Source organism: Tamandua tetradactyla, chromosome 1 (genome assembly GCF_023851605.1).
Source record: "Tamandua tetradactyla isolate mTamTet1 chromosome 1, mTamTet1.pri, whole genome shotgun sequence".
In the NCBI taxonomy this organism is placed as follows: domain Eukaryota; kingdom Metazoa; phylum Chordata; class Mammalia; order Pilosa; family Myrmecophagidae; genus Tamandua; species Tamandua tetradactyla.
The window spans coordinates 146076509-146093010 of record NC_135327.1 but is presented as its reverse complement, the minus strand read 5'-3'; the positions used below and the strand labels follow the sequence as shown (position 1 = coordinate 146093010).

Genomic DNA, 16502 nt, shown 5'->3' with positions numbered 1-16502 from the left:
TATTTATGTGATTGATGGACTTAGACAAATAGTCTTGTTTTTGTTTTTTGTCCAATTCTCTTGTTAGTAGCAGTTTGGGGAAGGGAACATTGATAAAAATCTAGATCAGTACACTTGCCTCTCAGAGAGTGAAATTTAAGAGAGTTGCCTCTCGTGTATTTTTTGATATACCATGAAGATAGGATTTGCCAAGAAAGACTTAGTCCCATTTGAATTAATAAAATTTCACTGTTATTCTTATAGTTTCAAGTGCCAGACTTAATACATTAAGGCATTGGTACATTACAAGCATTTGGTGTTAGTACTTACATGTAAATTGAAATGTCTATGTAGTCCTTCATCAAGTTTCATTGTGAAATTTATTTGTAAATATATTTATACATATTAAAACTGATTATTTTTGTTGTTAATGTAGATTTACATTTTATACAGGAGATATATTTATTTTTTTACAACCTGACACATTAACATTTATTGAGTTTTGTATAATTTGATTTTTTTTTTTAACAAATTTTGTTTCCATCAGTCCAGAAAAGGCTTTGAAAGACTCACTGCAACCCTATGAAGCTGCTTATCTATCAAAATCTGTGTCTCGACTCTTTGATCCAGTCAACTTGGTTTTTCCCCCTGGTGGTAGAAATCCTCCTTCCTCTGATGAACTTGATGGTATCTTTAAAACTATAGCAAGGTATGTATTTTTTATATAGTGGAGTTATATAGAGAAGGGGTTTAACAAACGAGTATGATTGCTGAATCCATTATATTGATATTTCTTTTAACCTTAATTTGTAAAAGTGTCTCATGCAGCCGTGGAGATGTAAGAGTCCATGATCTGTAGGGCAGGTTGCGAACTGGCAGCTCTAATGAAGGTCCTAAATGAACTCTCAGGAAAGGCTGGCTGACTGAAGCAGGAAAAAGATAATTGTCTTTTCTGAATCCTTGTTAAAAAGCCTTCCAGTGATTAGATTAAGCATCACTCATTGTGGAAGATATTCCCCTAGCTGATTGCAGATGCACTCAGCTGTGTATGCAGCCAGTGTGCTCATGATTTAAGTCCGTGAAATATCCTCACAGCAACAGATAGGCCAGTGCTTGCTTGACCAGACTACTGGGCAGTATCACCTGGCCCAGCTCACTCAATAACCTGACCATCATAGCCAGAATTTAATTATATTTAAAAATGAACATTAATGAAATAGTGTGTCAGTGCTATATAAAAGGGCATTTTGTCACCCGTAGTATGTGCTAGTGTTTTATACCCCTTCAACTTCAAAAAGAGAATCTGTTGAACACGAAGTTTATTCTGCTACTTCAGAGACCACGATCACTTTTCTTGCTTTTCCATCTGTGAATGAGTTTTCATGCAATTTTCAACTCTTGATATTCTTTCCGTGGTCTTTTGTAAAATTCTTTTTTGGTAGTTACATTAAATGTCCCAGTTAAACCAGTGTTAAAGTTGAAAGTAAGTGTGACAGTGAAATGCTTTTATTAGCAGTCTAAATTTTTAAATTTTTGGACTATAGTCTTATAATCTTGATGTGTTAAAAAAGTTATTTTATACCAAACACGAATTGGCCTAATTTTTCTAGAAACTGAGTATTTTTATGTATCATGTGTAGTTTATATTTTTAGCCTGTCTCTTCAGGGTTATCATTTTCATTCACAAGCTGCCATTTCCCTGCAGATGTCTCTGATATGTGTTGCTTCTAATTGTACTTATCAGTAGTAGAAAGAATGTTACTTTTAAAATCTGCATACTATTTACTCTCTTAATCACAGCCTGAATGCGCACATGCTATGCTCTTATTAATGAGAAACTGGTCATTAAGAAAGCCATCTCAAAGCACTTTCTCCTAAAGCTGAATTTAGGGGAATAAAATGAACAGGGCAACCAATTCTTAGAAGCAATTAGTGAGATCTATAAAAAGAATCACCACATTGCTATTGAATTTAGCTCTATATATGCTGTTCTTTACTTTGTTGATGAACTATATTGCTAAATATAGTTTATGCTATGCTAATAATTAAAAATTGTTTTTGTTTTCCCCAGTGAACTGAATGTGGCTGCTGTTGATGCCGACCTCACTTTAGCAGTATCTAAAAACGTGGCAAAGACTATCCAGTTATATGGTGTAAAATCTGAGCAGCTTGTAAGTGATTTCCCTTACCTGTAAACCTTCATGATGTTTGTTAAAAATTACTACTTATACAATACTTAACTAATTATAAATATTAATTTACTGGCATTTTTACTCTAGTGAAATTTGTTAACTATTGTATCTTTTAATAACAGATGGCCCTCTGACTCACTGTTGACATATTTTCAGAATGCAGGAAGGTTTTATAAGACTTTTTAAAAAATACATGTCGCAAATTATGGGCTAAATATTTTTTAAAGATATTGTCTATTACTGATTGAAGTTCTCCTCTTATGTGGCCACTCACTCTATATATTGTTCATGCACTGATACCAAGCGTGAAATTGACTTGAACTGTTAGAAAATAATTGGAGGAAGTAAAGTGCTAAAATTGTATAGAAAAATATTGATTTACTTTAAGGTTCTAAATCTAAAGCTCTCATGCATGGGAAGTTAACCTTAAAATTATTCTGTTTTAAACAGCTGTTTGCATGCATTAAACATGTCTCTATAACTGAATTATAGTCTTAATTCCATACATTAGTGGTTAGAGTCAAGCATACATATTTAAGTAGTTTGTATGTATGCTAAATGAAATCTAAGCATAAGAAAAATCTTGATACCTCTGCTTTTTTTATTGAGGTAGTGAAGCACACTTTCTGTTTACCTTCTCAGACAGCTCCCAATTGAAACAAAACAAATGAAGGAGTCTGACTTTGTGTATATCCAAATAGTTCCAGTTGTTTCTGGAATAATTTTTAGGGTAGCTTGGTAACAAATTGAACTAAGGGAATATCTGTAACAGTGGTCCTTGGTTGTAACAATTATTTTATGAGGCATCCTATTTTCAGTTCCTTTGGATGTCCAGATTTTGTTTGCTAATATGGTGGTATTTATCCATTTAATTATTCTTGCAGTTTTGAAAAATCATTTAGTAGTGCTTTTTAAATTTTTCTTTTTTGAAAACTGGCCATACTGAGACCATGAAAGCTCTTTATAGGTAATTAGATGACTAATTTTTTCTTTCAAACTTAGTTTATAGAAGCTTTGTTATAGTGTTCATTGCTTTACATGGTTTATTGCTATAAATAAAATTCAGTAGTAATTCCAATAGAATTTAGTGTAATTACAGAAAATGCCAGGGAAAAAACCTTTATGAGATATTTCCACCTGAGGAAGATATTATAAAGATTAGCCAGAATATTATATAATTTGTTTTGCTTTGGGGCCATACAGTGAATGATAATGCTAACATGTGACCAGTTTAGGTAATAATAGCAAAAGGCTTTGACAAAATATATCAACAAGTATTTGATTGAAGTGGCAAAACTGTTTGTGGCCTCAAGTTAATCAGATCTGCCTATATTTTATATGTATATACAATTTTATACAGTGCTAAAGGTAAACAAAATTATAGACATACATTTTTTAAATAGACTTTAAGTTGACATTCTTTAAAAAAAATTTTTGATTTTTCAGCTTTCATCATGCAAAGAAAGCCTAAGCATTGAATAAGATTACAAAGCAAATCATATGTTTATTTTAAAACTGTATTATTGACTAATGACTTAAGTACTACTTTAGTGTTAATGCTTATTTCTTTGGTTATTAATGACGTTCAGCTATCTCTCTGTTTTTCAATTTGAATTGCTTATTTCTTTATTCCTTGCATAATTCTATTCTTTTAGAATAGCTTCACTGAGAAATTTTAAAGAAAAATAGCTAAATATCAAGTCATTAGTGAAAGAAAGACTTGAAACAAATTTTAAAAGTAGCACTCCATCTGCAAATGGAAATGTTGACTTGAAATTTTGTATAACTAAAGGAGCCAAGGATGAGTATTTTTATAGATAAAACATGTAACCTTCAAATACATAAGGTTAAAAGGTGGCAGAAATCATTTAATTAATGGAATAGTTCAAGCCCTGTGATAAAGGAAAGCCTAGAATTTTAAAGTCAAGTTTGCTTCAAGATGGGTGGCTTGACCCAGCTCTGCATGTGAAATCATTGCCCTCCCAACTATGTGAGACATGACATCCAGGGGTGAAAGTCTCCCTTGGCCGTGTGGGAGATGACTCCCAGGGATGAATCTAGCCCTGGCAATGTGGGATCAACAATTCTATCCTGACCGAAAGGGGGAAAAGAAGTGGAACAAATAAGGTACCAGTGTCTGAGAGGGTTCAAATAGAGTCAAGAGGCCACTCTGGAGGTTGCTGTTACCCAAACTTCAGTTAGATATTGTTGCGTTTCATAACTTGCCAAACCCCAACCAAAATCATTCCAGCCAATCCTAGAGAACACCTAGGGTAATATAAGAGATTCTATAAAAGTTCCGTGCGCTAGTGTAACTTTCTAGAAACCTACAACCTCTAGATGGGTCCCTGGACCAGATAAGTCCTGAAACCTAGAGGAGCCAGCCTTTCCAAAATATCAGCTAGTTCCATCTCCCTACCCTTTATTATTGACAGCCCTTCCAACATGAAAAGGTTAGAATGGGCATAGCTTAACTACCCTTTCAAGAGTGGGAGAAAGATCAAAGGTGATGGTGGAGTTATATAGAGAAGGGGTTTAACAAACGAGTATGATTGCTGAATCCATTATATTGATATTTCTTTTAACCTCGAGGAGTAGCTAGAAGATAAAACCTAAAATTGTAGAATTGTAACCTATACCAAACTCAGAAATCTGTTCTACAACTAATTGTTGTGCTGTTCTTTGAAATTTATTGCTTTTTTGTATATATGTTATATTTCACCAAAGAAAGTTGGTCATGATGATTAAAAATATATATATTTATTCCTCTAGCCTCCAGTGTTCTGGAGCAGCTAGAATGAAAAATCTGAGATGATAATGTGGTAGTCCATGACAAACTCTGGGGTCTGTCCTATAACTACTTGTTGAAGAGTGCTTTGAAAGCTATTGCTTTTTTCTTTCTTTGCTTTGTATATAAGTTACATTAAACAATAAAAAAGTTAAAAAAGAAAAAAAAAAGGATATCTTGAGAATGTAGAATGAGCATCTCTTCACAATCCTACATTTCTTACCCTAAAGCTTAATTATGGAAGTTTCTTGGCTATTAGAACATTTTTAGTACACTTAATTGCACCTTTAAATCGCATCAGAAAAAAAAAAGACCCATAAAGTTGATCCTATGGTCATCCAGATGCACTGTGTTAGATGGATAGATTCCTCCACCTGCTTAAGAAAATTATGTTACTTCTTTTCGACCTCATTATTTAAATGTGCTGGAAAATAGTAGAGAGTAAAATATATAAATTATATACATATAACATTTATACCCTTAGTCTGACATCGGTTTTGTCATTACACAATTTATTTTTTCTAAGGCTTTTCTGTTTTTAATCACCAAAGGTATGTGCTTTGTAAATCTGAACCTCTCTATAGGCACAGATCCTTCCACTGTTAAGTGTTCCTAGAGAATCCATTTTTTAAGAGTAACATTGGGCCACACGAATAACTACTGTTACTAAATACTTAACAGTGAGTCAGGCATTGTGCCACGCCATTTATATGTATTTATCTCTTTTTTTTCACAACAGTGCTATGAAATGGAATAATATCTGCCATTACACATTGAGGCCAAGAAAGATTAAGTGGCATGTCCACTACAAACTACTGATAGAATTCCAGTAAGCACTGAAAGTAGCTTTCACACCATGTTTGATTCTAGACCAAACTTAAAAACCCACCTGTATCTGACCTTTGTCTCTATCACAGCATCTTTTTTTTTAAAGAGAAGTAAGGTAGTGTTCTACATACTCTTTTGTAACTTGCTTATTCATTTTATGATATGATATAGAGACCTACATCGACTATTTTAATACATGCATAATATGTTTAATGTACTGTTGTTTATTTAGCCTATATGCCCTTAATGTATAGTTAAATAATATTATAGTTTAATTTAGAACTAACAAAGATTTAGCAATGAAATCTTATATGTAAGTTATAAGCAATATTTTACCTCCTCTAATATGTATTTAATTTAGTATATGTTGTATGAATATCCGTTTCCTAGGTGCTCTTTTGTGAAGATGAAATCAGCATTTTTTTTAGAGTTTCTTCACTGAAAATTGTTACTCTATTTCTTTTTTTTTATTAATTAAAAAAAATTAACTAACACAACATTTAGAAATCATTCCATTCTACATATACAATCAGTAATTCTTAATATCATCACATAGATGTGTGATCATCATTTTGTTACTCTATTTCTTGACAGTAATTATGAAGTTATAATTAAGTTACTAAATAGAACTTTGTGTTCAAATTATACAAATACGCATATACCTGTAAATGTATATATATTATGATATTTTATTGTTGAAATCAACAAATTGATTATTTTATAGTGACTTTTTTTTGTTATATACAGTTTTGAAATTTTGCCTTTAGAAGAAAATATTATTAGTTATTCTTATGGCAAGTATGAATCAGCGTTTACTTTGTATGTTAAAAGAAAATGAAGGGCAGTACAACAGTGGCTCAGTGGCAGAATTCTTGCTTGCAATGCCAGAGACCTGGGTTCAATTCCTAGAGCCTGTCCATGCCAAAAAGGAAAGGAAATGAAAATATTAATTCTATTCATATATAAGAGAACTATGGGGGTGGTGCGACAGTGGCTTAGTGGCAGAATTCTCACCTGCCATGCTGGAGACCCGGGTTCGATATCTGGTGCCTGCCCATGCAAAAAAAAAATAATATATATATATATATATATTATATATATATATATATATATATATAGTTTTTCCAGATATATATTTTCCAGAGACCCAGAATCAAACCTGGGTCTCTGGCATGGCAGAGGAGAATTCTGCCACTGAGCCACCATTGCACCACCCAGAGGAACAACGTATTCCTTTTAAAAGGTGAATTATTAGGGCATTTTCCAGTAGTAACTATTATCTGATAGAGCCAGGGAATGGTATGTAGAATATTAATGTAAATGTCAAATGTTATGAACTGTGAGAAAGTAGATTGGCATTTAATTAGGTTGCAGAACATTTGAAGCAATAATAGGAAAGGCATTTAAAGGACGTTTTCAATTTCGGTGTAGGTTAGTGGCCAAACATGAGGTCAGCAGTTCTAAACAACACTATAAGGTAGTGTTGTTGTTTTTTAATCTTTTTAAATGTATGCTTTGTTCTTTGAATAATTTCATAGGTAATTTGGAGACTTGACATTCCTATAATTGAAGAAAACCTGCATGTTTGATATTTAAATGGTGATATGGAGATATGAATTCAATATTTTCAGATTTAAAGAATTATTTAGTGGAGATTTAAATGTCATCTACATGAATACTGCTCCATATACTAATACTTAAAATTAATGAAATATTAAAAATATGGAAGCATTTGGAAGAGTTTTTAAATTATGTGCAAATAGATCAAACATGTTAATAGACTCTGTTATACAAAATGCACTTTAACTATAATACAAATATAACTATCCCTATCAGTTACCAACCTTTTGATCCTTTGGACAATTTTTTACTCTTTCTTCCCTCCATTCTTAATGTTGGATGATTACCCTGATTATTTCAGGATCATTCTCTCCTTTAAAGAGCTTTCTGACTTGCTTCTCACCCTTGTAAGAGCTTAATTTTCTGGGAACTGTGCCAGATCAGTAGTAAATAAAACTAGCAGGTTTGTCAAAGATTTCTTAAGCCATATTGAAGACAGAGAGCAATATCAAACAATGATTATTCTCATTAGGAGATATTTTCAGGAGAAGGTTAAAAACTCAGTGATCAGTTTAAATCTTTTAAAGTCTGTATTATCTGTGGCCACAAAGATTCTGCTTAGCACATAACCACAAGACCTTAGCAGCATATAATAAACACTTCTTGCTCATGCCTTTGGGATCAGATGGGTGATGGCTAGGTGGCTGTGCTGATTTTGGCTGGGTTTGCTCACATGGCTGTCTGTTGCTAATGTAGGCTGGCCTTAACCAGACTCTGCTCTGTTCTGGTGCCTCTGGTGTTTTGGCCGATAGCATGGACAGGATCTCATTGTGCTGATTGAGGTATAAGCAGTGTTCCCAAAAGTCTGGCTCACTACAACAATGCAATCAGAGTACAAAATTAAGTGGCACAGGATATAATTGTATGCCCATCCCTGGGAATAGAATTAATGGAGACTTGACAAGTACTTGGGAAATCAGAACCTGTCCCATAATTTTTCACTGCTGTTTTAGCATTCAGTAGCATTCAGAAGAGTTTTTTAAATATGTTGATCAGCCTTTTCCTATGTTATTATTAAGGGGATTAATCTGAATTACCTGGTCAATTTTTACTGGAATTGGAAGCCGTAACTCTATAGAGTTTTCAAATTTTGTCAAGCATATTAGTAATCAAGAAGAACTCTTAATCCTATCCTTGTCCCAAGGTATAGGAATATAATTCCCTCGCATATGCTTACAAAGTTATACTATTTAAAAGCATACTTTTTTATTGACATATATTTTATTGAAGATCATAGTTGTCTTGAAACCATTTTCTTGAAAATCCTCAATATCAGGTATAAATACAAAATACTGAAAACACCTTGAGAAAAGAAATGTAAAAAAATGAGAAAAAATATAAATAGAAACAACTAAAATATCAGGTTTTACAATAATCTTATGTTTTTATGTATTAGTAGTAAAGTTTAGAAGCTGAGGCAATGATGTCAACCATTCCCCCCAAGACAAGAAAAGCATGCTCCTTTGTCTTGAGGATGAAGGAGGAGAAAGGGGTAGAGGTAGTGATTTGGTGAGGGACAGGTCCTCAGGCACACTGATCTGATTCACGAAATGGTAATTGTGATTTAGAAATAAAGCATAAGAATATGCCTATTGTTTGAAAATATAGGGTAAATATATTAAAAAATGATAAAATATTTTAAGTCATTTGCTTAGGAGAATAAATTCTGGGGTAAAGATGATTGGGTTATGAGTTTATCAGTTTATACTGGGGGCTATTCATGCATTAATTGAATACACATAATGTGATTTAAAAATTATATCACAGAGAATTGTGGAAAGATGGCTGAGGAGGAAGCGCCAGGACTCAGTCCTTCTACCAAAATGATTATTGAAACAGGCAAAACCTGCCTGAAAGAATAATTTGAAACTCTAGAGGCCAGAACATTACATACCACCCAGGGAACAGCAGGAGGAAAAGACTGATAAAATTTGGTGCTAAAATGCAAATGTATAAAAGAAATGATACAAGATAATGTCGCAGTTAAGAATTTAAAAGTACTTAAATTATTTCAGATGTGTATTTTCACTTAAATTTTAAGAAACCTAATGGGACAGTACTGAACCTGTGTGGAATCAATTGATACTCAATTATTGTGTGGCTTCTGACAACTTTCAAAGTCAATTGTGGGGGATAAATGTTTGTAAAAGCATACTTTTGAGCAGCTAACTTTAGCTCAGGTCATTATTATTATTATTTTGAAACATAATGTGGTCATTTGAATCCATGTATTCCCCAGAATCTTGGATTTAATCTATTAATGTTGGTGTGAACCCATTGTAAGTAGGACCTTTTGATGAAGCTACCTCAATTAAGGTGTGACCCACTCAATCTGAATGAGTCTTAAACTTCTTACCTGGAACACCTTATAAGAGAATGAAACTCAGACACAAAGAGAGAAAGCTGTGGAAGCAAGAGCTAAAATCAATAAGACCAGGAAGAAAAGAGAGACCAGCAGACACCACCATGTGCCTTTCATATGGCAGATGAGTAAAGGATCGCTGGGAGCCAATCTTCAGTTAGTTAGAAAGTATTGCCTTGATAATTCCTTGATTTGGTCATTTTCTTGGGCTCAAACTGTAAGCTAATAATACCCCCTTGTTTAAACCAGCCCATTATTGTATCTACTTTAAACAGCCTAGGAAACTGAAGCAAATTTTGGCACCAGGTAGATAGGGTGCTGCTATTGCAAATAGCAGAAACATGTACACGGCTTTGGAATTAGGTAATTGTAGAGGCTGGAAGAATAGTATAGTGTTTGATAGAAATGGCCTAGGTTGCTTAATAGAGACTGTTTTTAGAAATATGGATACTAAGGGTACTTCTGATGAGGCCTTAGAAATGATGAATGCGTTATTGGAAACTGGACGAAAGGTGATCCTTGCTTTGAAGTAACAGAATTTAGCAAATTAGTTTGTTGAGATCTTTTACTTCTACTCAAGTAAGCATAGGTAGTTCATGTTTTTCTCAGAATTTGTCTATTTCATCAAAGTTGTCCAGTTTGTTTGCATATAGTTCATAGTATTCTCTTATGATTTAAAAAATTTCTTCGGGGTCCATAGGAATGAACCCCTCTAATTTCTAATTTTGTTTTTTGCATCCTCTTTTTTCTTTTTAGTCTAGCTAGGAGTCCATCAATTTTATTGATTTTCTCAAAGAACCAATTTGTACTCTTCATTTCTGTGCCTTCTTCCGTATCTCCTTCTCCTGTCTTTTTTTTTTCCAGCTGACAGATCTCCCTTTAGTGTTTCTTATGGGGCTGTTCTCTTGTTGACTAGTTCTCTCAGTCTTCCTTTGTCTTTGAAGATTTTAATCTCCCCCTCAAAAATGAAAGATATCCAAATAGGAAAGGAACAAATAAAAACTTTCATTATATACAGATGGCATGACCCTATACTTGGAAAATCCTGAGAAATCTATGACAAAGCTACTTGAGCTAATAATCAAATTCAGCAAAGTATTAGGACACACGATTAATATACAAATTTCAGAAATGTTTCTGTATACAAGTAATGACCTGTCTGAAAAGACAGTTAAGGAAAAAATTCCATTTAAAATCGTGACTAAAAGAGTCACATATCTGGGAATAAGCCTAACCAGGGATGTCAAGGACTTGTACACAGAAAACTAAAAAACATTGCTAAAAGAAATAAAAAGTGACCTAAATAGATGGAAAGACATTCCATGCTCATCGATAGGAAGGTTGAATGTCATTAAGAGGTCAGTTCTACCCAAATTGATCTACAAATTCAATGCAAATCAAATTCCCAGCAATCTACTTTGAAGACTTGGAAAAGCTAGTGAAATTTATTTGGAAGGGAAAGAGACACCCATTAGCTAAAGATATCCCAAAATATAGGAGCAAAGTGAAAGGACTAACACTTCATCACCTTAAAGCTTATTATAAAGCCGCAGTGGTTAAAACAGCATGGTACTGGCACAAAGATAGACATATTGGCCAATGGAATTGAATTGAGAGTGCAGAGATAGATCATCAAATCTATGGACAATTGATTTTTGATAAGGTCCCCAATTTCACTAAACTAGGACAGAATGATCTTTTCATTATATAGGCATGGGGGAATTGGATATCAATAGCCAAACAATGAAAGAGGACCCCCACCTTACCACCCTATACAAAAATTAACTCAAAGTGGATCAAACACCTAAATGTAAGAACCAGTGCCGTAAAGCTCCTAGAAGAAAATGTAGGGAAACATCGTCAAGACCTAGTAATAGGAGACAGCTTCCTGAACTTTACACCAAGCACAAGTAACAAAAGAGAAAATATATAAATGGGAACTCCTCAAAATCAAATGCTTCTGACCTCAAAAGACTGTCAAAAAGATAAGAGGTTGCTAACTCAATGGGAGAATATATTTGGAAATCACACATCGGGCAATGGTTTGATATCCTGTATACATAAAGAAATCAGACAACTCAACAACAAAAGAACAAACAACCCTGTTATAAAATGGGTAGAAGTTATGAATAGACACTTTTTCGCAGAGCAAATATGAATGGCTGAAAAGCATGTGAAGAGCTGCTCATTTTCATTCACCAGAAGGGAAATACAGATCAAGATAACAATGAGATGCCACCTCATTCCTGCAAGAATGACTGCTATTAAATAAACAGAAAACTACAAATGTTGGAGAGGATGTGGAGAAATTGGAACACTTATTCACTGTTGATGGGAATGTATAATGGTGCAGCCGCTATAGAAAACAGTTTGGCGATTCCTCAGAAAACTAAATATTGAGTTGCCCAATTACCTAGTAATACCAATACTTGGTATATACCCAGAAGAGCTGAAAGCAGTGACATGAGCAGACATTTACACACAGATGTTCATAGCAGCACTATTTGCATTGGTAAAAGATGAAACAATCCAAGTGCCCATCAGCAGATAAGTGGATAAACGTAATGTGATGTGTATATATATATATATATATGATAGAATATCATGCATCAGCAAGGTGAAATGTGTTCCTGAACCATATGACAACATAGATGAACCTTAAGGACATAATGCTGAGTGAAATATATCAGGACACAAAAGGACAGATACTGTATTTCTCTCTTATGACTCTGCTAAAGGTAATTCCAGAGGATACATTGTAGAATATAGCAGACCTAGAGGCACATAAAAGCTAGAGATGGGAGAAAGGCTATCCAAGGAGTTTGAACTTAAATGCAAGGGAATGGATAGAAGTAATGCTAGCTAATTAGTGAAGTTATAAGTAACATTGCATATAGAAGTTGAATGTGATTCAAAGGGGATTTATAGTGCAGTGTGTCCCACTGATTAAATCTATAATTATAAGTAAGTTCTCACATGAGCTATTTCAAAGATTTGATATGGAGCAAAGAGTCAATAGTATAGGCATATAAGGGAAAAAACAAAAATGCATGCTACGGCCAGTAATTAACAGGAAGACTTCAACAGTACTACCAATAACAACTCATGAGAGGGAGGGACAAGAGATAAGGGATAGTTTTGACTTGATATTTGATGATGCTGTGTTTGTCAGTTCTCTGTAGCTATGTAACAGTGAAAATTATCTAAACGTGAGAGTGTTGCTGATTGTACAGCAAAGTGAGGATGACATAAGTTATGGTTTGTTTATTTTGGCCATTATCCATAATAGCCAATAGATTGAGAGAGCCAAATGATACAATAACTGAGAAACAGAATGGCGAACTGGAATACATTTATATGATGGAATATGGTGTGGCTAAAAAAAGGAAGAACTTCAAGAGGCATGCGATGAATTGAATAAACCTTGAGAACAATGTGTTGTGCAAAATAAGCCAGAAACAAAAGAAAAGATAGGCTAAGGTCTCTTTTAGAAAATACTTACAAGAAAATTATAGCCTGGTGTGCTGGTTTGAAAGGATGTATGTACCCTAGAAAAGCCATGTTTTAATCAAAATCCCATTTCATAAAGGCAGAATAATCCCTATGCAATACTGTATGTTTGAAACTGTAATCAGATCAGCTTCCTGGAGATGTAATTTAATCAAGGATGGTTGTTAAACTGGATTAGGTGATGACATGTCTCCACCTATTTGGGTGGGTCTTGATTAGTTTCTGAAGTCCTATAAAAGAGGAACATTTTGGAGAATGAGAGATTCAGAGAGAGCAGAGCAGAATGATATAGCCACGAGAAGCTGAAATCCACCAACAACCTTTGAGATGAAGAAGGAAAATTCCTCCCGAGATGCTTCATGAAACAGAAAGCCAGGAGAAGAAGTTAGCAGATGATGCCGTGTTCACCATGTGCCCTTCCATATGAGAGAGGAACCCGGACCAAGTTCACCGTGTGCCCTTCCAGCTGAGAGAGAAACTGACTGTGTTCGCCATGTACCTTCTCACTGGAGAGAAACTCTGAACTTCATCAGCCTTCTTGAACCAAGATATCTTTCCCTGGATGCCTTTGATTGGACATTTCTATAGACTTGTTGTAATTGGGACATTTTCTCAGCATTAAATCTGTAAACTAGCAACTTATTAAATTCCCCTTTTTAAAAGTCATTCCGTTTCTGGTATATTGCATTCTGGCAGCTAGCAGACTAGAATACCTGGATTATCGGCCTTTATACCAGCCACATTTAGTCTGAAGTTGTAAGTTCATTTCTAGGATCTGTGATACTGGGCTATATGTGTATCAGCTGGTATTTCCTTGGAACTTTGAGTAACTCTGTGCTACCTAAGACCCAGAAATGGAGTATTACAGCCCTGAAAGTTAGCATAGTTATATACAATAACCATTAAAGTAACTGTAAACGAGATCAGGCCTCATTTGGATATGAAAATGAAGCTAGTCTGGCTGGGACTAAGATAAATCAGAATACAGGGTAAAAGATGATAGTGTATATATTCTCAGCTTTCACCTACTTTATGAGACCAAAGGCATAGAGGTTTATTATGTCTAGAATCTGAATTTTCTGTAACAAACACTGTAAATCAGCCTGTCTAGATAGCTCGTTTAAACAACCCGAACTCCTGGAGTTCAAATGGGAATGAGATCTTTTAATTCTGAATAGCTTAATGTAATACCAGGATATATCTCAGACTAAGGCAGACTGATAATTAAAAATTATTGGTAGAGTCCATTGAGGGTCCAAAGGTGTGATGATTAGGTTCTGGTTTCACCAGGTAAGGATGCCCAGTTGTCTGGTCAGGCAAGCACCAGCCTAAATATTGCTGCAAAATATTTAGGTTTATAAAATAATGCCTGGTTTATAAAATAATAGAGGTCTATTTCATTAATAATTAGTCAGTTGATGTCAGCTGTGGCTGATTACTAAGGGCTTCCCTCCCCTTCCCCAACCAGATAATCCAACCAGTTGAAGGCTTTTCACTGTTTCTTCAGTGAGCCTCTCCTGTGGAGTTCGTCAATACCTTTCATCAGAGCTGCCAGTTTCACAGGCTGCCCGAAGGATTTTGGACTCTTGCATTCCCGTGTTTTCATGAGACACCTTTGTAAACCTCCTGTTTACTTATGTTTCCTGTTGTTTTGTTTTTCTAGAGAACCCTGACTAATACAGAAGGGAAAAAAAGAAAAATGGAATTCTTAAACTTTCTCACATGGAAAACCCTGGGTACCCTCTCAACTATTCGGGACTCCCAAGAAAATAGGCCAAGCTCTAGATTTTGAGGTTGCTCTTATGAAACATTTTTCTGTAGTGGAGAAGCTAAGGCTACCTATAACGAGGCTTAAGAGGTGCTTCCAGGAAACATCTTTGTTCCTCAGATGTGACCTCTCTCTCTCTTAGCCCACCACTGCAAGGAAAATCATTGCCCTACCCCCTACATAGAACATGCCATTCAGAGGTGGAATACTCCCTGACAACATGGGTGTGACTCCTGCGGGTGAGTCTAGCCCTGGCACCATGGTATTGACAACGCCTTCCAGACAAACAGTGGAAAAGAAGTTTAATAAAATAAGACATCAGTGGCCAAGAGAGATCAAATAGAATAGGAAACTACGCTGGCGGCTGCTCTTATGCAAGCTTCGGTTAGATAGTGCTGTAGCCATGTTTTTCTAAACCCTAAGCAATATCACTCCCATTAACTCTGAAGATCACCTAGGGCTCAAACCGAGACTCTATAAAAAGTTTCATGCACTAAGTTTGCTTTCCTAGAACCTGTAATTTCCAGTGGATTCCTAGGCCAGATAAATCCTGATTGAGGGGCCATTTTCTCCATGATTATCAACTAAATATATCCCCCTATCTTTTAATATCAAAACTCCCTCTCAACATGAGAAAGTCAGACTGGGCATTGCCTAAAGACCCCTGTAGATTTGGGAGAAAGATCAAAGGGGAAGGAGAAGTTAGAACAACGAAAATAGGATTTAACTAACAAGTATGACTGCTGAAACAGTATAGCGATATTTCTTCTAGCCTCCAGGATTTTGGAACAATTTCAGAGCAAAACTCTGAAATTGTGGAATGGTAACCCATATCAAACTCTGAACTCTGTTCTGTAGCTACTTGTTGAAGTGTTCATTTTAAATTATTGCTTTTTCTTTCTTTTCTTTTTGTTATATTTCACAATTTAAAAAGTTAAACAAATATATTATATGTGAAATTTTTCTGGAAGCATATTCCAACAGATTTCAAAGAAGTCTGACTCCATAAAAAATAAATGAAATGTACCTGAAAAATCCAAATTAAACAGTACACTTCCAAATAACCCATGGGTCAAAGGGGAAATTTCAAAAAATATTTTGAATCAAGGAAATAATAAAGGTGTGACCAAATTAGCCACCTTGAAAGTAGAAAATCAGTAGAGAAAATCAATATAAGCAAAAGCTTATTCTAGAATTAATGAGTCTTTGGTAAAATCATTGCATGCAAAGTGTACACAAATTAACTATTTACTATCTACAAACAGAAATGAAATTTACTTTTAAAGATACTATTTATACTGGCATCAGGAAGTATCAAATTCCTAGGATTAATCATGACAAATACGTACAAGACTCTATACCGAAAACTTCAAGTCAGTAGTTCCACTCTAATAGTTATTGCTTCCTTATGCTCACTTCGAGCTTAATTGGCTTCTTTTTATAGTTCCTTCCAGT

The 16502-nt window shown here is 34.6% G+C and overlaps 1 protein-coding gene across 1 annotated transcript in view; it reads left to right on the top strand.

Annotated features, from left to right (window-relative positions):
* COG5 (component of oligomeric golgi complex 5) overlaps nucleotides 1-16502 on the top strand; it is a 429771-nt gene that overhangs the window by 305873 nt on the left and 107396 nt on the right. Inside the window, exons 13-14 of the mRNA XM_077164569.1 lie at nucleotides 527-688; nucleotides 2051-2150. Of these exons, the coding sequence (XP_077020684.1) occupies nucleotides 527-688; nucleotides 2051-2150 (262 nt within the window). The remainder of the gene's footprint in view (nucleotides 1-526; nucleotides 689-2050; nucleotides 2151-16502) is intronic.